Below are 26,285 nucleotides of genomic sequence, written 5' to 3'. Positions count from 1 at the left end.
CTTTATTCAAATTTTATAGAAAACACCACTTTTATAATGAACCAGAAACCAATGCATAAAATGCTAATTATTTTTTAGAGAAGAAATGCCTTGCAATTTTTATTTTCTGCTCATGAAAAGTTTCGCCACGGATCCATTAGTAAATAGCATGTTAAGAGGACAAGAAGTTAATTTTCGTTGCTGAAGAGTTTTAACTTTCCGAATTCTTCTAAATTGTAAATTCTAAAAAAAGATAGAAATAATGATAGACAAAAAACTGGTAACAATGATGGGGAAAAAAAAAAAAAAAAAAAGCTGATAAAAAATTAGTAGTAACATTGAAAACGGCTTTGAGCTTTTTTTTTTTTCAACAGTGAAATATATATTGTTGCAAAATACGTTTAAAATATATTTCAAAAAATTTATTAAATATTGTAAGAAAAATTGTATGATAAACAAATTTGGTATCATTAAAAGGATATATATATATATATATATATATAAATTTTATAATGCTATAAAAACTATTTTTCTATTGTAAACTTTTAAAAAGTTATCCTGAATAAAGACCAATATTTCGCTTAATTTTTAATTAATTAAAAAATTTTTTAATCACTCTGAAAAGCACATTTTTACCCACCAAACTAAATATTTGCCAAATTTGATTGATACAAGTCAAAAAGGCTGGTTTGTAAAGTCAGCACATGTACAGACAGTCAGAAGCTTTTATGTTTAAGTATCAAAATTTAGTTAAAATACCAATACTTTTTCTCACTAAACATTCTTGCCAGCAGGCTTATGTGTTTTTAGCAAAGACTAATCACTCCCTAGCCCCTTTTTTCAATGGGCTAAGAATGATTTATTGGACGTTTGACTCATACGGAAATGTCTGGTCCCAATACCCTTCTCGTGCCCCCCCCCCCTTTTTCCCCTACTAAATAGACAAACTAGCTGTAAATTTTATGTTATGAACATACAATAAATACCCTTCGTAAAAAGACTACTAGGATTCTTTTATGTTTGTTAAGGTCCATGGCAAGGCGGAAGAAAAATTAACCCTGTATGCAGGAAATAAGAAAGAGACCTTATGAACGTCGCCCAATTGGAAGCAATCGACTAAAGACCGATCCTGCTTAATTCCTGGTCTTATACTCAAGAATGTGTTTGATATTGTCGATATTAAACACCATTTTTATTTACTTCATTGATGTTGTAATTAAGGGAAAAGAATAATATAAAGATAGATTAAAATGAAACCTAAAATACTATTATACTACGATATTTCGAATTAAAGGTTCGAATCACCTTAATATTTATTTTTTGTATAATTTCTGTGATAAATTTGAAAAAAGAATATAAGCAGTCTATAGAAAATATAAGGATCTTTTTGATCTGCCGTCAAAGACATTTTTTTCCTTAATCTGTTCTCTCCTAGCAGATAACAAGTGGTCAAGATCAATTACATGATGTCATTGATACCGGATAAGATTAATGTATTAATCATTGGAAGGAGTAATAGGATTTAATTGAACAAAATTAAAACACAGTGCCTGAAAATTTGCCATTGTAGGATATCCTCTTTCCGAAAACTAAGAGAACTGCTCCACTTCGGGCTCCTTCATGGGTTTTTTTTTTTTTTTTTTTCCTATCATTTTTCCTGATGGGTTTTCCAATATCTTTCTATTGATAGCGTTTGAAAAAGTCATAACAATAGTTTTTGATGCAAATTTAATTGAATTTTTTATTTCTTAAGATTTGAAGTCTGATTGGAAGAATTTACTTGATAAAAACAAATATCATAAATCCCATATGGGTTTGAAGGGGTTTATACATTCCAGCTTATTTTCATCAAATAATCTACAAACAAGTTCATAACATTTTCAGAGAATAAATGTAGATTATTCAAAGAATAGTAGTTGATTAGAAAAGATATGTAAAAATTTATAGAACAATTAAAGGTCCATGTTACACATTCAACATTAATATAACAATATAGGCGCATACCCGGTAGCTGAACATAAATGCTAAATAGAGAATCAGTCAATAAATTAATTTTGGATTTTAAGAGGAGTCGGTGCATAACTAAACAGGTATTCCATGTATGACATGGCTAGAGCCGAAGAAGAAACATGAGCTCTAATGTTAGCTAACTATTTAATAAATGATATAAGTAATGGTATAAGTAGACCCAATGATATAAGTAGACTGTTTTGTTTCACATTGAAAACACATTTACATTATAAGGATGATTATTGTTAGATGTATACTTTGGAAACGAAATCGAAATAATTAGGGATGTACCAGCTGCTTTCGGTGACCAGCTGGTCTGTCCATCATACATTTAGTATTACTTTAATTATGCCAATTAAAGTATTTGCCATAAATTTAATTTTTGTTAAATTAATGTATGAACTGCAAAAAAAAAAACAAGTTATATATAGTTGTAAATTATAAAAAATACTGTTTATGAGAATTTTTTTGAGAATTATTTTTTAATACTTAATTTTAGTTTAATTCTTCTTTAATTCTTAGTTTTTTATGAGAATTACTGTTTAAGCAAACTATAATATATAAATAATTAACATAACCTTCGAAAAGAATTATCTTGCAGTTGATAGAAGACTTATTTAATGATTGAGCTAAGAAGTAAATATATTAAAACTAATAGAAAGTTAATTTTTAAAATTGCTTTTTATTAAATGATAGAAAAAAGCCATAAAAAAGCTGGTCAAATAAAAAAATCAACTGTATTTTATTAGGGGAAAAAAATGATGCTCCAGTTATACCTAATTTCTAATTTTATGTTAACCTAAAATAAATGAAATAAAATAAATAAAAAATAAATAATAGAAATGAAAATAATAAAGTAGATTTGAATCTTCATCCAAAATATTATAGAAAGCCAAGATTGTAGATTTTAATTGTTTAGTTTTATATTATCTTTAAAAAATTAAAATGACAATAATATGCGCATAAAATTGTATTGAATATCACTGCAATGTGCTCATGTAGAAGTATAGTTTACTAAACCAATGAAAAATATTTTTGAAAAATAAGTTTAAAAGTATTTTGAAAAATACTAAGATCAAAGAAGAAAAATATTGAATGGAATTAAAAAAAAAAAGGATAGCTGAAAATCTAATTTTTTTAAAATTTAAAATGTTTTTGGTCAGTGATATATTTCGAAATTATAAAGAAAATGCTGGAATTTTGTTAATTTTTTATTAAAATTTTAATTTAATTTTTGAAACAAGATTTCTTAATATTGCTATCTAAGAAATGACTAATTGCCAGCCAAATTTGGAAGCTCTAAGTCCAACAACCTGCCTCGAAAGATGCAATTTATTGATAGCATGCCACCCTTTAAATTTTAATATATTAAAAGTATGAATAATTTTATCTCATATTTTTTAACAAAGAAATATGAGATATTTTTCAATCAAAGAAAAATCGTTCAGCTTTGATTGAAAAATGAAAATGATTTGTCTTTCTTTTACGATATTGCTGAAAATCAAAATTTAAAAATTTGTTAAAATAAAGAATATCATATATAAGATTTTATACTTAAAAAGATATATATCTAAATATACTTTAATTTTAAAGATGAATTAAAATCTTTTTTTTAATTTGGAAATATTTTCGAAAGTTATTGCAGAAAAACTTCAAACTTTTTCGCTGTTTTTAAATAATAAAAATTAAAAAATTGCTCTACCAAACATTACACTTTCCTACCCTCCAAAACATATTTATTCTTCTCTGCGTACACACACGCTCGTTCTCTTTTATTAGAAAAAAAATTTGCATATAGTAAAAAATTTATATATATATATATATATATATATATATATTATATGGAGAGTCCTTGCAGTCAAATGTTATTTCGAATCGCAATAACATAAAAGCATTTATTTATTCAAATTTCGCATGAAAATATTTCTATTATTTTCGACTGTTGGAGATGTTTTCTTTCAAATGAAAAATAATTATACAATAATAAAATAAATAAATAATAATAAATAAATACATTTATATTTTCAATAAGTTATTTAATAAATGATAATTTTTAACAAATGACTTAAAAAAATTCTTAATAAATAAATACATTTTAATAATAATAAAGAATTTATTTACATCAAAATAAATTTAATATAAAAAAAATATCAGATGAATTTCTGAAAGAGTGTAAAAGAAACGAGTAAAGTTTCAGAAAGAGTAAAAGAAACGAAACAGTTTGACGATTCCAAGTTTTGGCGGAATAAAATAAAAAACAAAAGCGCGTAATAGGAAATAAAAAAGATTGGCATAATTCGCCACAAATGCGCTTATTTGCCAAATCTTATAACCCCTATTATAGCTAATCCTGCAATTGGGATAGTTCTTGTTAGCGCCTATAGATGGCTGTAGACTGCTGGCGCCGTCTACAGGCACTAATTGGAACCTAGCTTGATCCTCCAATACGTCCTCCGGTTAACTCTACCCCAGCGAAGTTAGTATAAGCGTTAAAAGAATTATGTAAACTTCGCTGTTATTGAAATCTTAAATATTGACATGAGCTTGACGGTTCCTCAGCTTATTGCTTGTGTTTACACTTTCCAGATCCACGTGCTTTGCATTTAAAGTTACTACTCTATAGAATAAATAAATCTACTAATATATAAGTATATTCTGGTTTCTACTTAAATCCCAGTATTATTTTTTCAGTTGAATTTATTATGACATATGATATACTTTCTGAACAAGTGTTTATATATTCAGGATAATGGATGGGTTATGGAAAAAATATGCTTTTTGATGCTCTATGTTGGACTGAGTCTAACAAAATCAGAAGCCACAATAAGGACCACATTGCTCCCAGAGCTTTTGATACTTGGACAGGCAAGTCAAGGCTTCAGAGATTATCAATGCTGCAATTTGACAGAGACATCTGAGAGGCCATCCATCTCGATCAGTCCTCTCTGGACATTACTCAAGAACCATTTTTTCCTCCCAAGCCCCCTTTGAATACTAAAACCAATACTAACCTACTGGAACCATGTTCTAAGAAAGAACCAACCCAAGTTTTATTACAAATTGGTGAAGACACTTTTCGTTCACTTTCCAGTGAAAACAGCACTATAGTCTACTCAGATGGTTCCTCTGATATTGACTGTAACAGAGGTGGTGCTGGTATCTCCATCATTTACCCCTCAGGATATAATGTCAAACTCAAAATACCCACTAGCCAAATTGCTTCAAACTTCACAAGTGAATTAATCGCTATTAAAGAGGCTCTTACCCATTTTCGCTCTCATTCTCTAAATAACTCAATAAAAGAAATTGTGATTTTCTCAGACTCAAAATCAGCACTCAAAGCCATACGTTATGGTAAAACAACAATAACGCAAGAAATTAATACCCTTCTCCATTTACTTAATATACTTTGCACTCTCCAGTGGATCCCAGCTCGTGTTGGAATTGAGGGAATGTGCAGATGCAATTTCAAAGGAAGCAAGCAACGAAGACCAACCATGAGTAGTCACCTGTGCAGATGCGAATGCTGCCGCCAGGCAAAGAATCTACAACCAGCATCTTAGCAAGGCAACAATCCCTGATCTAAACTGACCAAGAAACCTTTCCTCTACAATAGCTAGGCTACGTATTGGACATTTCAAAGGCATGAAGATCTCACGAACCAATATAAAATCCTATCCCATCTGCAAGTACTGTCCTCATTCGCAACTAACTCCAAATCATGTTTTTGACTGCCAGGCCATTATCGGTTCCCTTTTTCAACTTGGAGCACACCCAATCAAAATCCTCCATAGCCAATGGGCTCCAGAACTTGCAGATCTTATCAAAAGGCTTTTGGAGGACTCTAATCTTTTGCACTAGCACTGTATGCATAGACACGACAATAACAACAACAACATGGAAAAAATATAGCCTTTATTATTATGATTATTTTTATTTTAAGGCGAAAACTTATTGCATACATTTTATTTTCTTCTTTACTCTTGGATGCAGATTTGTGATAATAAACATATATCAAGAAATTGTAATTTGCTTTTTTTTATTCTAAAATGAAAACTTATTGTATATGCTTTATCTTTTTGTTAACTAATGGTGGGTTCTCTTGACTTATTTTTTGTCAAAACTGAATTTACTTTCTGAGCCTGCAAAGAATATTCTCTTGCAATATTTCACCTTCAAAAATGCTTATTTATTCCACCAGTCACTGTATTTTCTAGACAGATCACTTAGTGGTTTCATTCATATTCTTTTGTTCAGTCAGACTTTGCAGGTATTAAAATTTGCCTTGCATTAAATTTTTATTCTTTTGAATTTGCTTTTACACTTTATGTCATTAGGAGTAATCAATCATTTGCACTTGTGCACAATTGATATACAAGTTTGACTTTTAGTTAAGTTAACGAATTAATTTATTATATACTGAGATCAAAATAGGTATATCTAATTAATAGAAAAATAGGGATTTTGAAAATATAAAAACATTATGCATGTTTGAGTATAATAATGATGTAAGAAGCAATGAGGGTCAAGATCAATTGTCAATATGACTCTTTGTTATGAAATAAATGCAAATGGATATAAAAAAAAGTTTTTATGAACAAGTTAGTTTTTTTTTTATTAATGTATTTAGTTTACTTTTTAAAACAACTTAATAATGTGTACATACACACATCTTTAGATAGAGGTGGAGAACTTTTGGTGCAAGCATCATTATCAAATTTCCAAGAACATTTTTTAAAATACAATTCTGAATAGATATTCTCTCAATATTTTCTATCGATGCTTAAATGATTTATCTATCATCTTTGATTTGTTTAAAGAGTATGAATTTTAAAAAATTGCTTATTTCAAGAAAATATTTCAAAAAGCTATTTTCTTAAGCACCTATTTGTGTTAATATCTTTGCTGTTTAGGAAAATGCCCCAAAGATGTTTGAATGATGATATGATGAAAACCACAAATTATTTTATTGTAAAATTTATAATGCATATAAAATCATTTCCTGTGAAGTATTCTGAGTAAAAAACAGCTAAGAACAAGGTAAATTATTTGAAACAGTTCTTAAGAAGAAAGATTTCCCACAGATGTGTATTAAGTATGAATATTTAACATATTTATTGCATATGTATGATATATAAGATTAGGATTTATAACTACTTTTTTAATGTTATTTTTCTTGATGTATAATGTTACATAGTATGAATTTTAATAGCAATGTGCCGTCAAATTTTAAAAAATAATTATTAAATTGTGTGGGTTTAAAGTAAGTTGTTAGAAGCCCACAGTAAGGAAATTCTCTGCACAATAAGAAACATTTAGTTTACTCTTACTTATTTTAAATAAACACAATTAACAAGACTTTAGAATTAGATTGAAATAACATCAATCAACTATATTTACTGAGTTAGCTCTGAGTCTTTAAAATAGTTCTGATTTGAACTTTATTAGAATCTGTTCTTCATTTACATTAATTTTAAGAGTGATTATACCTTACTTTTTAATATATCTTAATTCTATTTTTGCATAACATTTTGAAATATAAAATGCATTATTTATTTTTTTTATTTTCAATATTTTTTTTATGGATTTTTACTACAAATTATTTGCTCTTACTTCATTGTGTATAAAACATTGTAATCAGCCATTTTTTAATGATTTTCATAAAAAAATATTCTGTTATTGTGAAGTTCTGTTGTTCTTTTTGTATTTACTTTAACAGTATTTTTATACTTTTTATTATCCTGCAACTATTTATTCGTAATATTAGAGAATCTAAAGAGCAATATTTATGGTTTTGTTTGCCTCCAATCTTTCATAACAAATTTATTCTTTATTCTACAAAATTATTTTTAATGCAACAATATATAATGAATAATAGTTCTCTGATTTACAATGATTACAAACAAAATCTACTGTCTTTAGATTTTCAGTCGCATATTTATTTTTCATTGTGTTTTCTATCACTTTATAATTTTGTCTGTGTTTTTCCAGTGATTGTATCTATATTTTCTAAATATCTCGTGTTTCCTACAAAAATGGGTATATTAATTTATATTTAATATTATTCAATATGAAAATATTGCTTAAGAAACTGGAAGGTTTGTTACAGAGCAGAAGAAAATCCATCTGACAATTGTGACAAACTAGATTATCTGTTCATCTGTGATGGCAGTTATTTGCTTGCATCACAGTTATGATAGATCTTCTTGAATGGATGTGCCAATAAACTATTTGCATGCATCTTAGTGTAATATTGCTTTTCATATTGTAAGCAAATCACTTCTTTAAAAAATTTCTATTATTAGCATAATTATTGACATTTTTATCATTATGTTCAGTTTTGACTGATTTGCAGTAGAAGACGGAAATGCATTTATTTGATTTCTTAGAAACTGGCTCAAGAAATTTCAATGCATAATATTTAGGGCTAACATATAAATTTATTAGCTGCATGCTTTAAAATTTCTGATTTTTTTTTTTTTTTTCACTTTGTCTGCTTGTATAATTTATGTCATATGGATTTTAAAAGTATTTTTTTATTTCATATATCAATAACAATATTTTCTAAACATGGAATAAATTTAATTCTTTGATGACTATAAATATATTTTACCATTCAATACTAACAAAAGGATTTGAGTACAAAAGAATTATTTGAGTTTTTTAATAATGAATATTAATGATTGTAACTAAATAGTAACATTGATATGATTTTGTAAAATTTCTATCAATACTTCGTTTTCATATTTAACTTAACAAAAATTTGAGGAATGTCAGAAACACATTCGGCAATGGTTAACATAAGAAAGGCATTTAATTATATTTTTAAAAGTTGTTAAATGCCTTATAATTTTTTAATAAACATTTTGTTTGTGAAATATTTTTCTTGCACTTTACAAATTGGGACTGAAAGAAAATGTAAAATATCTGAACTATCATTTTTTTTTCCCCTTCAAATTTTCATCATTAAATAGAATTCATGGTATGGTTATAGCTTTAGAAAGATGGAAATATAAATAATATTTACTGATACGCGCTTTCTCTTTACTTCCCAAGAAGTTGACCTTAATAGATTATCCTACTATATATAGTATAAAAGTAATCCGGAAATCCCTAACTCAATTTCATGGTTATCTATCCCAATTTAATTAAATTCTTCTCCCTTTCAGTCTGTATGGCTTGATATTTTCTATTTTCTTTACTGATTTCTCCACCTTTTGTGTGTGTGTGTGTATATATATATATATATAGGTACCATAATGTAAAATAATCACCGAAATTTCTTCTTTATCCGCTGATCTTTCGACTTGCATTCTAAGGGGGGGGAGGTTCCCCCTCTTTGAAAGGTGAATTAAAATGACAATAACTCCTATAGTTTTTGTATTAGAAAGTCAAGAATTTCAAATTATTTTAATGATTTTTTTCTAATTGCATATTAAAACGGCTAAGACCCCCCCCCCCCCTTCTTTATTTGATCTTAAACTAAGAACGATTGTACTGTAACTCTTCAGTTCCATCAGCTGACAAGAAATGCTAGCGTTACTGTAACAGTTCAACTCGCCAAATTTAATCCAGTACAACAAGATTTTAAAAACTTGCGGAAGTGGTCTCCCCAAAACGGTTTCGCATATTCTCTAATCAACTTGTCATGCCAGAGAACCCCTTACACGGCATTAGTATACAATAGACTCGCAGTATTCACTTTCGGCGTGAAGTTAGCATTTTTACTGAACTTATCGTGTCATCCTGCGCAAGTCATTTGGCGATTCATCCCTGGTATTTAATCGTATTCAAAAATCGAATTTGTGTTTTAGACGCATTTTTTTCAGCCGAGTGAAACCAAAATTTGACTCAAAATTGTACTTGCAGTCACAAAATCCCGTGCCAAATTTGATATATTTAAATCATTGGGTTTTTTGAATTATTGAGTTTTTATATATTTAAGTGTAGTCCGACAGACAGTCAATTCGTGGTTGTATTTGGCTCAAAATTTGAAAGGTGTCTACAATACAGATGTTAAATCTGCATACTGAGTTTCATCTATCTAGCTGTCTTCATTTTGTAATGATCGTGTTCACTTATATTCGAACAGAAGGACTTCCTCTGAATGGAATTGACTCAAAATTTGATAGAAATCTGCAAATTTGGTGTAAAGACATTATACCAAATTTCATCCGCCTAGCTCAAAGCAATTTTGAGTTAACTTCGCCACAAACAGACGGACATTTTCTAAAAATGTGTTTTTCGAACTGAAACGTAGAGATTCTACGTCTAAAACGTAAAGATTCGTCAAAATCTCGAGTTCGAATTTTTTGTCGATTATTATACTTTCTCTATTCTACATATATAAGAAGGTAAAAATAATAAATGAGAGAAAAAAAATTGAAATTTTTTTAACTTTGATCAATTATTCCTTCGACCTTCAAGTTTGACCTTAAATTGATCCTTCAAATCACCTTCGACCTTAAAATTCAAATTTGTCTGAATTTTTACTTCTTCTTTCTCTTCTCTATTACTTTGTTTTCATATACACATACACAAAATAAAATCAAAATTTATTTTTCTAGTTGACAAATTCAATGAATCATCAAATATTAGGATAATATTAACACTTTATCAAGTATAATTGTTCAGATTCCTATCCATTTCATTACGTGCACTTAATTACAATATTTATAAAACCGGACATCTACTTCAATAATATTGTATATAAATTTAGATGCAGGGATTAATTAAAATAAATACATATTCACAGACGTAATAAAATAAAAAATATTAAATTATTAACATGCTAAAATTGTGCTGAAATGTGGAACTAATCTAACCATGTTATTAAAAGAGGTGTCTCTCACACACTGAAGAATAAAAAAAATTGTACACCTACTTAATATCAACTAGTGCGCTCACGAGCACGCAGAAGTGTCTCAAAACTAGGTGGCATGGATTCGACTAACGAAGAGAAAATACACATCATAAATTCATCATAGGTAGTCCACAGAACTGTTGGAGTGCTATGTAGTGGAGATCTCTTCTGAACAGCACGTTATAAGGCATCAAAGATTGTTCAATTATATTCATATCTGGAGTGTTAAGTGATCAATGGAAGACAAAGCAGTGTTCCTGGAGCCACTCGGTAGCAATTCTCGACATGTCTCATTCTTCTGTTAGAATTGCTTAAAAAGCCTGAATGGGTGTAGGTGAAAGGGCAGGATGCTTACGTAGCCTTCACCTGATATACCAGGGTTTCCATATCATCCCAGGGGCTATACCAGATTGAATAGTCCCTTGTTGACATGTAAGGTCCATGGATTCTCCGTACCTATTCACGTTCCTTCGCGAATTCAGATTCATCAGACAAAGCAATGTGTTTCTAGCTCATCGGTAGTTCAATAGTAGTGTTGGCGGTTACAGACAAGTAAAGTCAAAATGGTACACGAGTGGGCTTTCTATTCCAAAAGTCTATATCATTGATGGTCCATATAAATCGTTTGCACACTAACACTTATTAATGCCCCATCTCTGAAATCCGTGGCAATTTGAGAAAGTATTGAAGGTGTATGTCATTAGGGATTCTCGCACGTCATCGATGAAGGCCTTTCTCCGGCTGAGCATACTGTCAGAGATTTGATGTTTTACCGTATATTCAATGTTGTGGTGAACAGCATATAAGCCAGTTAACAGCTCTTCTACCCGAACAATTGTTTTGGTATAATGGTTTAGTTACTGGACTGCTAACCACAAGGCCCCAGGTTCTATCTTAGCACATCGCCTACCGCTTCAATGTCCACGGACAATTGTGAAATTGTACTGGAAAATCCGAATTCCATCACTACCTCGAAGATGCTATGTTCCATCTCTTGTGTATCGATTTTAAAGGTTCGTTCAAAATCTCTTAAATATTGATAAACTGCCATTCTAGCAGCAAGAACCGATCTCACAGCTTTGCCAGACACCTATTGTCTTATATCTCCACTGACCAAATCGCGTAACATAAACAGTATTCAGAACGAGCCAAACTTGAACTATTTTCCAAATATCTTCTAAAATCCATCCCATCTTATTGTTTTCTTTCTTAGAAAGCATCAAGTTGAAGTGCTCTACCTGCACTTTGCAACTTTTCATCACTAACCTATGCTCAAATTGCTGAGATACAAATTTATTAACCCCACAAAGATTGGGAAGCACCCAGCTAAATGGTGAGATTTCCAAGATATAATTTAAAATGATATAAATAAGACCTATGCGAAGGGGGGGGGCGGGGTGACGGGCTTAAAATTTACCAAATGACACTCTTTTTTTTTATCTGTTTTATTTTATTTATTTATTGCCTAAAGTTACTGGACTATGTACACTAAATGCAATCCATTTTCTTAAAAGCCAAAATAAATTTGTCAGAACAGTAATTCACTTCTGTGACAGCATTTGCTTTAATTTGAAGTATATAAGTCTCTCTATTCAAATCTTAGAAAACACATTTGAATTTTTTTTAAGTCATTTATTTTATTTGTATATAAGACAGTATATACTCTTAGATAGGTGATAGATTGCTCAAATTTACAAACGACTTCTATGAAATGAATACCAAATTTTACTACATATGATAAAAATGCCGGTAATTAAACGTTTTTTCAATCGTATGGAGTAGAAATTTGGAGCGAGAGTGCCAGCTCATATTTCGTGCTCGCCATATGACCACAGTTTGAAAACACGAGTTCCATTCCAAAATAAATTGCGGGTTGCTTTTAAATGTCATGAATATAGCTAATTTTATAAAAAAATTTAAAAAGAAATTCAACTTTTACACAAAAGAAAACGCATAAATTTAGAAACAAATTTTTCCTTTTTTTTTTTTTTTTTTTTTTTTGTCTTGTTATTACTAGCTCAGAAATAATGAAATAAAATGCACAAATATGGTAACTCTAAGGTAGTGGCACAGCGACCAGGCGACTTCAGGACAAAGTATTTATGAATTTATATCATTTTTTGAAATGAAATTTCATGAAAGGACAAAAAGATAATGCCGTACCTCGGAGGTTCTCATCAACTTACTGAGGAGGAGGAAACGTACTGAGCCACTGGTGATGACAGGAGACGAAAAAAAATATATAAGACTCTTGATGCATATGAAGCATTCTTCAATGATATTTTTATTAGCACTTACTCATTCTTGTAAAATATTCAGATATCCTTTTCTTGTCCCAAAGGAAGGGTAATATCTACAAAGATTCTCCAAAGCAATAAAAAAAAAGTATGTTCTTAAAGCACTTTTTTTTTTTTTTTACTTTATAAACAAAAAGTTATTTAAGTTGCTTCATTGACTCATCATGATTATATAAGAATCATTTGGACAATCATACCATGTTGAATAATGTGTAAACCAAAATAACTATCTAGGTAAAAAGCCGGAAAAAAAAAAGTTGAAAATTGGATCTATTGCTGTAAAAGACACGCTCGCAGTGTATTTTAAAAGCAAATATTTTTAATAAGATATACAAGAAAAAAATATATTGTGCATTTTTTGGTTCTAAATTCAAAGCTATAATTACATGAATTATTTTGTTGCCAAGCCTTTATAAAATTAAATTACTTTTTAAATAATCAAAAAGAACTCTACAAACCAAACGATTTTTATTAATTTCACTGCCTTCACTATGAAAAAAAGACATCGACACAGAATCACTTTTAACAAAATAATGATAAAAAAATTTGCTTAAAATTTCAATATAATCAATATAAATTTGTATATAGAATAATTATCAAACTTTAAAGAAAAAAGAGGGGAGGAAATATTGCTATTTGCCCTAGGCGTTGTTTTGTGAAGGTATGCTGTTGTTCATGGGATAGTGGAACTTGCGCTCAGTCGTATTTGCGCTCACTTATTAATTATTGCTACTTGCACTCTCTTTGTAGGAGCTTAATTAATTTTCGCAGGAAAACTTGGAGAGCATTTAGAGGAATTATAGAAAACGCCCATTTCTCATTCTGATAAGAGATGATTGAGGATTATTTCTCCTGGAATGATCGTCTTTTTTCGACGGTAAAACTGATTAAGTTCCTTTAAGAACGCGAGAAACATTTTAGAAATTTTACCTCTTGATTTGACAAAATCTCCGTTGCGCTGACATGTTTTTAAATATGAATAGTACTATAAAATTTTTCGAAACATCAGAAATAAAGCTATCGCCTGTGTATAATAGATATCAATACCGATAATATTGTAGTAACATTAAGAATGTAATTATATGCCGCTGCTTTAACGAAAAATCTGAAAAGTGCAAACAAGTGTATTTAATCCTTCAAGGTGCTAAAAAATGTGCACCTTGAAGTATGTAAAATTCAAACAGAAAGACAAAAATTTAAACTAAAATATATAAATTCCTAGTCTAAAGAATACTTTTATGTAAAATATTATAATGTACAAAACATTCTTTTACATTTTTATTTAAAGCTGGAGATATCAGTAACATCAAATAACCTTTAGATCTCACTGCTTCTCGAAAGACTGCAAAGCGTACCAACAGAATTTTAAAAGTCATCGAAAGCTTATTTTTTTATATGTTGGTAATAATTTTAAAGACTGATACGAATTCGATCAGGCATTGAAATTGGCAGCTTGTAGGCTTGTGAGAAGATAAATAAAAAAATTTAAAATGTCAGTACTATCATCATTAGTAGTAATTTTAAGACAAAAAAAAACTTTCTGTGCATAGAAAAATAATTTTGAATTAATCAAAAGATGCACTTTTTTAAAGAATTGAATTGTCACCAAAGCTCCTACCTTGTAAAACGTTGAGCACTAATGAAAAAAAAAAAAAAAATGAGAAAAAGTATAATGAGTAGTTTGGATTTGCACAACATATTAAACACTTTCGAATTTTCACTTTTGTTTATATTTAATTAGACTGTGTAATAAGAGAATTTAAGAGGCTCCTGCAAAGCAATCCATTTCACCAGGAATGAACGCCTAATAAAGCATTTTGGGAAAATCTCAGTGCCCCATATAAAGAGAAGAATCGTAAAATCTTGGTCGGTATTTATTTCTGGAAGGGATTAGAGCGACTTGATCTGGTATCTGGGAGTGCCTGCGATATCTGATGTCATATTTTGAAGGCATGAGAACGAGCAAAACGGCGCAAGCGGCAGATACAGACACCAAAATGACTAAAAGAACACCAGCAATGACTCTCTTCTTTTCGTATTGCTTTTCTCTATTTCGGGGGATTTCTGCAGTAGTCGAGGATGAATATTTTTCCACATTCTTAGAAGTAGTATTAAGAGGTGAAAGCAAATTAATATCAATATCTATATCGATACTTATGTTCTCTGACGTATTGTCAGGTGATGGAGTAGTTGTTGGCAAATAAGTTGATGAAGTATGGAGATTGGATTTGGTGACAATAGTTTCATTGTATTCTTTCGAATGCTTTTGCTCCTTTATTGGCGAGTCAGTGAAAAACGTAGACCTCTCAGGGTTAACTTTTGAAGATGATTGTTTATCCCCAAAAGACTGTTTTGTAGCAGAAGTTTCTTGGGAGTTCTTTAAGTCTGATTGCACTTTGCCTTGTACCACAAAACTTGATGACATGTTAGGTATTTCATCTTGCGAATGTGTCGTGGCAGGTGTGGACTTGAAGAGATATTTCTGCCATGATTTTGTCGCATTTGGTAACTTTGTTGATAATTTCGTTGCAGTTTTGTTTATTACTGAAATTTTTAAGGCTTTCGCTGTTGCCTCCTCTGTTGTAGATTCGGTTGTTGTTTCTGTAGTTGTCTTCTCGGTTGTAGTTTCGGTAGTTGTTTCTGTAGTTGTCTCCTCTGTTGTAGATTCGGTAGTTGTTTCTGTAGTTGTCTCCTCTGTTGTAGATTCGGTAGTTGTTTCTGTAGTTGTCTCCTCTGTTGTAGATTCGGTAGTTGTTTCTGTAGTTGTCTCCTCTGTTGTAGATTCGGTAGTTGTTTCTGTAGTTGTCTCCTCTGTTGTAGATTCGGTAGTTGTTTCTGTAGTTGTCTCCTCTGTTGTAGATTCGGTAGTTGTTCCTTTTGTTGTTTCCTCTGAGGTAAATTCAGTAACTGTTGCTTTGGTTATCTCTTCTGTGGTAGATTCTGTAATTGTTTCCTTTGTTGTGAGAAATTTTATAATCATTTTTGGGGTAGTAGATTCTATAGATGTTTTTTGAGATGCGAAAATTCCCGTTTTCTTATCAGTAGAAGGTTTTTTCTTTGATCCATGCTTCTCAGTGAATGGAAACGTGTGGGCAGTTTGATTATCATCCGATTTGTCTGTGCCTTTTAATGATAACAATTTCCTAAGTGGGTTGAAAGAGCCTTTAGAAGAATACAGAAATGGGGAAACTTTTTGCAAAGATCTTAACGGCATTTTAGGCTGAAGTGCAGAATCGGCTAAAAAATCTGTTTCTCCACAAGATCCTGAAAAAAAAATGTATTATTAGTTCTTCATCTATATCTATACTTATAATAAAGCTCAATGTGTGTGTGTGTGTTGGCGCTCTACAGGCCAGACCGTTTGACATACAGCTACCAAATTTGGTACATGTATACCTTGGAGGTTGGAAATGTGCACCTGGGGTTTCTTTTTTCGAATTTTTAATTAGAATTTTAATTATTAATTAAAAACTAACTTTCCAGCCAAAAAAATCTTCCATTTTCCCCACCGCCAACTTTTCCGCCAAAAAAATCTTCCATTATCCCCAGCGCCAAACGACAAAGGCTTCAGTTTTTTTTCTCCCAACAGTAATGAGGCTAGGGTTAAAATTTTTCAGCGGATTATTTCAATCGGTTCTGTTTATTTTCTTAATGTTTGATGCATTTAAAATTAAACATTGTTAATGAATCAATCTTTCATATTCATTCTGAAGTACTTTTGAATTAAAATAAAACAGAATAAAGGAAATTAAAAATTTCTAATCCGCATAGCGTTACCCCAACTGGCGTAGAAAAAATCACGTATTTGCGTTACGTAACCGGAGAAGAAAATTCACGCATGCGCATTCTGTTCTGATTGTTGCCATGACAACGTTATCAATGGATGATTTAAATTATTTTTGGGTTAGTTGCATGCTTTTGTAAGTAAATTGTATTTATGTTAGTTATATATTTTTTGTATATGCTTATAGTTTTAAGTACATCGTTTTTTAAGTAGTTTTTTTAAAACATGTTTTCAACCGTTTATTTTAAACGATTCGTTTTATTTTCTTAGTGTTTGATGCATTTAAATTTAAACATTGTTAATTAATCGATCTGCTCATAATGAATCTAAGAAAATTTTGTTGACCAACTCTTGAGATATTACATAAATTTAAAAAGATATTCTTTAGTGCCCATAAAGCTTAAACGCTGAGTGACTCTATTTTCAGTAATCAGACTATAAAAAAATGCTTTGTTTCAGTACAAAATATTATTATATTAATTGAAGATAATTTCTTTCCACTTTAATTTAAAGCATAAATTCTACGGGTGCTAACAGAAAATGAGAGAGATACATATTACGTTATGACTGAAGGTCTTTATAATATTATGAATAAATTAAATGATAATCAAAATTTGAAGTTTTAAAATATTTTGATGAAGAAGCTATTAAAGTAGAAATTGCATAAAATATTTAATTATTAAAATTTTAACGAACATTAAGATTTGCGAACCGGCTGGTATGTTTCATAAAGAAGATAAAATAATCCCCCTTGTAAATAAATTTTGAACACATTTTCATTGGAACCAGCGGAAGTGCTCTACCTGTGATTCCCTCGTACATCGTATTTGATACTTAACTTCCTAGCATAGTGAAGATATTCCTACATGCATGTTGACGCAATGCCGAATGTCAATGAGCTTTGATTCGTTTTTCTGCGCGTTTGCATGCAGAAAGACGGGCCCAAGTTCAAAGCTTGACACATATCGCCAGTTTTTCAGATGAAGCTACATTTCATCCGATCGTTTTTTTAGTTACTGCGTTTCACTAGCTGATCAATTGATTAAGAGCAGGAAGTAATCTAAAAAATTTTTGGTTTTGCCCTTTACACAGGAAGTCTAAAAAGTGAGGATTCATCATCATCTTGAAACTTTTTTATTTTCTCATAAATGAAGTATAAAAAAATATTATAATAATCCTAAAGTTCGATATTTTGACGAAACTCCACGTTTTAGGCCTTACTGAGTTCGAAAAACATATTTCTAGCATTATGCCTGTCTATAATAGAGATAATTTAAAAATGCTTTGAGCTGGACGGATGAAATTTGATATACGGCTTTTCGCTAAATTTATGCATTTCTATCAAATTTTGTATAAACTCTGTTCAGAAGAAGTCTGTCTGTCCAGCTGATCGCATATAAATTAACACTATAGCTATAAATAGAAAAGAGTTAGATGGATAAAATTCCCTACACTGATTTAACATCTATAACATAAATGTTTGGCCCAGAATGATCAAATCTGATCCTTGTGTCATAAAACCAAACCAAATCTAACATTTATAATGTAGACCTTATCAAAGTCTGTCGGTCTATACATTTAGAAGTATTCTAAAAAAGGTAACTCAAAATGCAATTAAATATATCAATTTCGCCTTGTGATTTTGTGACTGTAATTGTAATTCTGTGTCAAATTTTTAGTCCAATCGGTTGTGGAAAAAAAAGCGTATAAAACATAAATTCATCTTTATTAGAGGGTATTCTGGAAAATTTGTGGAGACTTGCATACAACTTTATAAGTAAAAGTAATAAGAATTATTAGAAATATAATTAATTTGTAAAATTCCCCTTGAAAGTATAATTGAAATGCACAGCGGGAAATAAGAAAGACGCTTATTATCTATTCTTCGCAAAAGAAGAGAAAGTAAATCGATTTTCGCTCAAAAAAATATTTTAGAGGTGTACATGATATTAATATTAAATATCTTGTAAAAGTTATATGATGAGAAAGATATAAGTTATTTAATAATTAGGGTGAGACGTTTGCACTTTGTTTGCTATTCCCCATAAAAATGTCTCATTAAATATGGCCTTGCTAGTGTTGAACTGAGAGGGCTGCTCCCGTGGACGGAGCTATAGTTGGGGAGAACAAACTGAAAGAATCAATTCGTTATGGACTTCCTGTAAGGTCTTATTCCCAAGATTTTTAAAAATGAAAATGGTTTCAACCAAATAATAGAAAATCTAAAGAGTACAGCCATTTTTCAAGGTTTTAGAAGGTTGCAGGTTGAAAACACGATAATTAATGAGGTTGAATGTGGCGAAATTCATTTTCATCGGATCTGGTTCAGTGATGAGACGCGCTTCCACCTCCAAGGATTTATTGATAAAGAGAACTGGAGGTTCTGGACCACAAAAAATCCTCATCATGCAATAGTTCGGCCACTGCGACCACTCAGGCTCACAGTTTGATGTGCGTTATTTGCCGAAGGCATAATTGGGACCATTTTTTTAAATCGGAAATGTCAACGATAAAGCTTTTTTTGACGTGTTGAATGACAGTGTCGTCCTATTCTTGCATGGAATAGAGAAGATAAACGATTATTGGTTTATGCAAGATGGTGCAAGACCTCACCATCGAGAGCGAAATTTCGATCTCTTAGCAGAACATTTTCACGATAAACTGATAGGGTTGGATTCCATTACGAAAATAGGTAATGGTATAGAGCGGCCGCCTTACTCCACGGATCGTAACCCGTGCTACTTTTTTTTATGGGGACGTCTGAAAAACACAGTGTATCTCGCACAGCCATCAGCATTGACGACTTGAGAGCAGCAACTGAAACCAAGCTCAAGGAAATTGGAACAGACGTTTTGCAGAAAACAATTGCGAGCTTCTAATCGAGACTTCACCGTGTTATTTGTTCAAACGGTCAACATTTCGAAAATCTATTTTATTGAAAATTTTCAATAAACATTGATTTTTACTCCCCCCCCCTCATTTCGTGAAATTTTCCTAACACAAGCTTCAAACCTTAATTAGACTATGGCGCTATATTCGGGGACCTCACATATTATACATCAAAATACTCGTCTTGGCATGATCTATCTGAATTTGTAATTATTAGATGCTGCATACCTTGTAGGACACCCTGTATGAACCCGTGGTGCATTGAATAAAATATGTGGGGAAACATAAATATGCGTAAAAAAGTATATAACTCTCCATAAGAAGCTCTTCTCATCTAAATAATATTATGTATATTTCGAAACAAATAATCAGTTTTTAGTGTATTTCTTTAAAATGCATTAATTAATTGAGTAATAACTATTAGATAAATACTATCAAATAAACTATTGTATAACTATTAGTTAATTATTAAATAAATACAATAATTCCGAATACAAAAGTGCATGATATTTTTTATAGTCACATAAAAAAACAACTGTTTTTTTGAGTTTGTAGAATAGCTCAGTGAAATTAGTGATATTAAAATGACTTATATAAAGAGAAATTAATTGCTACTGAAACAGTTTTGAAATGTCATGAGAGGGAGTACCAAAAACGGATGTTAGGTTTTTATAAGATAGTGTGACATATCGGTTTGAAAATATTCAACCCACAGAATGGCAACTTGCAATTAAAAACTTAAACCTTATTTCTTCTCTTTATAATATTATTATTTATGATGTTGCTATTTTTGCAATAAGAAAGGCCTAAATTATGTAGTTACTGTTTAGCTCTGATAAGTTATATAATTATAATTTTTCATTTTGTATGTAATAAATAGTTAAGTACAATGTCCATAACAAATAAGAAACTACCAATGCAGAAATATATAAATGTTTCAACTAACTGATCATTTGCTGTAATGAAAATCTGTGTCAAATATTAATTAAATTCAAGTTTTTCAAGACATTTTCCAACAATAATCTAAATCTAGTATTTAAAAAAATGCAACCAAAAAGTCAGAAGGATCTTTTTTATACATAAAATAATTCATTAAATATCATCATGAATGAGATTCTGGTATTATAATGCTTTCCTACATATATTTCCAGAAAAATTTACTATGCAAGAATTCTGCTGCATTTTCGTGTAAATCAATTCCTTACTTTCCATATTTCAAATTCAAAGTTATTATTTCCAACTGCAGACTAATTTTCTAATTTTGTACTTTTTTTAATCATTTTTCCTTGATTAGAATCTATTTAAATTATTGTTTATTCTGTTTGCTAATGCAGAAACTTTCTTGTTGTGGATTCGCATCTACTTGCTATTTATTAAGATGCGAATAAAAATTAATAATTGATATCAATCCCACTGATTCTAGTTTAGAAGCAGGGCCTGTCGGTGGTTCTTTTTGCGGAAACTATGTCCATAATCTTGCTTTGGAAAAAATTCCTGTGGTCTATGCAACAAGTTTGGCGAGGGTTCGATCGAGATCAACATGAAATTTCAAGGGGAGCGATTGATTAGTTATCTTTATTGCAAGAGAAACAATGGTACGGCACAAAACGCGTGTTATTGCAGTAAAATAAGAATAATTACTGAGTGTTTTTCTCATAATTATGGGAATGAACAATTACTTTTATATTAGTAATTTATTTTCATTCAAAAATCATTAAATTTCATTTAAATCATCACTAGAGTTTTTTTATCAAAATTTTTATCATATTTGTATGAAATGAATCATTTCCCATCAATACAGAACAAACAATATTATTGGAGTTTAAAAAAATACTTTATGCTGATTTTGTAGCAGCCCCCTCGAAATTCACCAAAAATATTGTAATTTTTAATCACTAAATTTGAAGGAATATTCTACAGAATTTTGATGTTTAATTATTATCATTCATAAACAATCAATTAAATATTAGCTATCCCAAAACAAATAATTTATATTCAAATATAATTTTTAAACAAGTTTCAAATAAATTCACACAAAGTATATTTAAAACATTTGAAAATAAAGTATAAATACTACTATAAATACTTTTCACTATTCGGCATTGATGAATTGTGCAACTTGTAAATTAGAGCTAGAAAATAAAAAGTGACTCCTTTTTTATTATATGGCGAGGCTTCAAAATTAATGAAAATGTAAAATTAAATAAAAATACTAAAACTTAAGTAAAGGTAAAATTTATGGTATAAATATGATTACAAAGAATATAAATATGAAGATTATTTAACATATTACGCTTTTCGTTTAATATAAAATAGACTTTTTATCTCTTTTAACATATTATAAATGTTACATATGTACTGATGTTTAACTTGTATCTATATTGACAGAGACAAATACTTTAAAACTTCAAGAATGAAGATGTTTCATTGTTTAAATGTAACATACTGAACTTAACTACTTGTAAAATTTCTTTCTGAATCTAAATACCATTCACAGAGAAAAATATTCATAATCTGATTGGAGCAAATGAATAAAATAAACTCATTAAAAAAAAAAAAAAAAAAAAGAACCACAACACATAAAAAGTTGAAATGGGCAATTTTTAAATATTAACTATTTGATTATGATAAATAATGTTAGTATTTACATAATTGGATTTACTTTAATAATTCTCTCTCTCTCTCTCTATATATATATATATATAATATGGAAAAGGTGATCCTCGATCGCATTCAATGAGATTTTAAGGAAATGGGTCACAAATTTGGATTCCTTTTAAATATTGCAGAATTATTTTACAGATCGAACATTTGCAAGAAAACTGTAAGAATTTGGGTGATTTTTACAGTCATGATTTTTTTTTTAAATTTATGATGAAACTGTTGATTGCAAAATGTTATTATCAAATCGAATTGCAGGAAAAAAAAAACTTTGTCAGTTTACTGTCAGTTTTATAGATAAAAATGTTTTTCTAAATCTTCGAATGGCAGTGCAGACATTTTTGATATCTATTGCAAGCTGCGAGAGAGCTTTCAGCGAACTACAGCTTATCTCAGAACTTCAATGGCGCAATAAAGGACTCAGCGATTCAGTTTTTTTTTTTTTTTGTTTGTTTGTTTTTTTTGTTTTTTTTTAACTATAGAGGAAGCAGAAATAATAAAAAACTGACTTTCATAAATTTATAAACATTTTCACGTCGATAAAGAGAAGTGATTTTATACATGTTTGATACTTTGAAATCCCCAATACGTCAGAAAAATATTGAAGACTTTATATAATATTATGCACATAAAATAACTTTTACTAAATCTATAAATAAGTGTATTTTTACATGTGAGAAACAACGTTATAACTTTAATTCCTGCTTCAATGGGTGATACATCGAGCTTTTATGTAATAGCATACTTTCTGATTCCACGCATTGAATTTCAATTTCAAAATACTATTATTAAACGCCATTAATGCAGATCTTATGGATAAATTTAAAGATGTGTGGAATGGATAAGAATATTTTGATACAAGTCACTCTTGGCGATCATTTGTGAGATTATTGGTTGATAAAAAATTCAATTAAATCTTTTTCATATAACTGGTCTTAATAGCGTTCTCACTAAAATATTTATTGACTTTAAATTTTGATAAACAGCTAATTTTTAATGTTTAAGAAGCCCTGCACTGTTCTATAATTTCATTTTCAAATTTCTCATATAAGCTGCACAGATAAAAAAAAATTAAAGAAAATTACAGTATTAAATACTTGATGAAACAATGAAAACAATTCAATTTTCAATCCAACATTGAAATGTTTATTTTTTAATTACGCAAAATAATAATAATAATTTTTGATTTAAAAAAAATCAGAAAAAATTCATTGAAATTATTAGAAAGATGTTTTTAAAAAATTCAGTACGGAGTTAAAATAATTTTGTGCGTTGAAAAGGGCAAAAAATCTCGCTTCACTTTTAAATAATAATAATAATAAATTAAAAAAAAATTAAATCTCGCACCAACCTATATAATCTTATCTTCCACCGTATATTTGTATCAAATCTGATATCGCTAGATCAAAGAGTGGAATACCAACACATGCACAGACACATTCGCCTTTGTTATATTAGGGTTGTAAATAACGCACATGTAAACGGAATCCTTTTTCCTTTGCTTTCAACAATGGAATCAAATGAAACAATAAGAACAATTTAGGTTTTATTTACATTAATAAAACCAGTTGTTGAAAAGTATGCAAAAATAATATTATCAACCCTTTCCAGTAAAATGACACGTATAGCACGTCATTGGTTTTTCATGCCCTACAGCCACAATGACGACTTATATTCGTCATGCGATTGAAGTTGCTATTGAATATGATGATAAATTTGGTTTAAAATATCTAGTGTATTGAATACGGCGGCACTTTTTGTGTTGATACCATAGATCCCTATCACACATTTTAAAAGTAAAAAATGTGTGATCTATGTCATCAACAAACATACTTGGGTATTATGGTGGTGCAAATCAAAGCCAAATTGTTATTAATCGATGGATTTCATTCTTATAATCATTTAGTGTGAACATCGGCCTGGCAAATATATATTTTTACAATAGGTAAAACGTACAGTGAAATATACACCGTAATGGATAAAAGTAGTGCAGACTATGAAGATCAAGCAGGAATTCTGAAGAATCAGAAAGGATAAGCATACATTTACCTAATACTGATTAAACTTATAATAGTGAAATATTACCAAGAAGACGAAAACATGCTAAGCGACTAAAAAGTTATTATAATGAATGTTCTCGAATCATAGACATATCATCAGAAGATTGAAAAAAAAATAGATAATGTGCCTGAAATAAATTTACTGGAGTGCCTGGCGTAAACGTTCTAATGTTGAGAAAACTTGGTGCTAATCCGAAGTCATTAGAGGTTTTTGAAGAAGTGTTGAATATAAACATATGATTTACAACTATACCCATATCAATAATATAATTTTAATTAACAAAATGTAAGAATTTTAGATAACAAAATGTAAGAAAGCAGAATGAAAGAAGTTTGTTTAACTGAAAAATAAGTAAATATTTCATGCACAATATTTTATTATTAGATTAGATCTTACGGGAATGAGTTAGTATTCAGAAAATTTTTTGAAAACAAAACTGTTATTAAAAAGGCAATTTTTCGTAAATGGTGTAAAAATTAGTTTTGTGCAATATTATTTTAGGGGATTATCGCGGGGAAACGCCAATAATAGTAATTTATTAAAAATTAAATGCTACTAACTTTCTTATGCTTATTCTTTTTTACATCTTTTTTATGGGCATGTTTAGATTTTTAAAAAACGTTATTGGATTAGTCATAATTTCATCATTGCCCATTCAGAATTTAAGTTCAAAGTTTACGTGAAAAGATAGAAAATTAGTAAAATGTACAGTATAATGAGTATAATTGCTTGCTTCAAAAAACAGTACTATTAAAATTTGAAGTTTAAAAATGTTTTGCTGAGGATATCATCAAAAATAAGTCGGGTACCAAAGATAAAACTGAAATTGTTTACAAATAAAAATAACTTGATAGAGCAGGTCGCGAAGGCGACTAGTTATAAAATAAAACTAATGAATGGCGATCACCGAATTTGAATTCTTCTCTACAAAAGTCGCAGACTAAATATTGAAAGAAGATTGTTTAGGCCCGTAAGGTGATAAACAAAGCAAAATTAGTCACAGGAAACTAATTCAGTAATGAAAAGATATTTACGTTAATCGAGTGTGTATTTGGAAGGCTCTCTTTTGACTCATGAATCCAAATTGCATTGACATATAATCGAAGAGACAGAGATTTTTTGAATTCCAAAAATGTTTTTCATACTCAGGGAGTTCCATCAAAAATCTCGAGATCGAATGTTTTCATGTTTGCATTACTTTCTATAGTTTGTGCCGAAGAATTTGACTTACCCACAAAATAAATGAAGGCAAAGCACATGAATAGTAGATCCATCCTTTCACTTTTAAGACTGCTCCTCCACATTGATTCTGCAGAGAGGCTTTTCTGGCAGCTTACAATGGAAGAAAAAACTTTCCGAAAAAGAAAGATCCGATTCAGCCAGTGTGACAGATGATGAAATTCCCTCCAGAATATCACATTCCCATTGAATGCAAATATCCGCATTATTTTGCTTAACGAATTTATTTTTTTTAATGTCTTCGCATCAGTGACAAGCTATCAGGTTTCATACTTCATTGTTCTTTTCAGGTTTCTAATGTTTAAAACAGCGGAGGATTAAGTAATACTGGTAAGGATTACAAGTATTGGAGAGGGGGTAAACTAAAATGACAAAATTTTCAGTGCTAATTTGAAAGAGACCCAAATCGAAAAGGGTAAAATAAAAACCAGCGGGAAAATTCTGTCTCGTAATAGGACGCGTTTCGTAACAACCATTTTGAATCTTCCTCTTTAATCGATTG

General features: G+C 29.8%; 1 protein-coding gene across 2 annotated transcripts; it reads right to left on the bottom strand.

The window, feature by feature from the left end:
* Positions 1-14,788: 14,788 nt before the first annotated feature.
* On the bottom strand, positions 14,789-25,890 carry LOC129989012 (mucin-3A-like). Of its 2 annotated transcripts, none has more exons than XM_056097318.1 (2): positions 25,776-25,890; positions 14,789-16,413 (listed from the first exon to the last, which is right to left on the bottom strand). In XM_056097318.1, exons 1-2 carry the CDS (start codon positions 25,846-25,848, stop codon positions 14,978-14,980), a joined length of 1,509 nt encoding a protein of 502 aa, XP_055953293.1. In that variant the 5' UTR covers positions 25,849-25,890; the 3' UTR covers positions 14,789-14,977. The 2 variants fall into 2 exon arrangements, with proteins under 2 accessions (XP_055953293.1, XP_055953294.1); XM_056097319.1 differs by lacking the exon at positions 25,776-25,890 and adding an exon at positions 23,835-23,951.
* Between the last annotated feature and the right edge of the window lie 395 nt (positions 25,891-26,285).

This window comes from Argiope bruennichi, chromosome 10 (genome assembly GCF_947563725.1).
Source record: "Argiope bruennichi chromosome 10, qqArgBrue1.1, whole genome shotgun sequence".
NCBI lineage: Eukaryota > Metazoa > Arthropoda > Arachnida > Araneae > Araneidae > Argiope > Argiope bruennichi.
The sequence above is the reverse complement of the archived record's forward strand: the minus strand, read 5'-3'. Positions and strand labels throughout refer to the sequence as shown.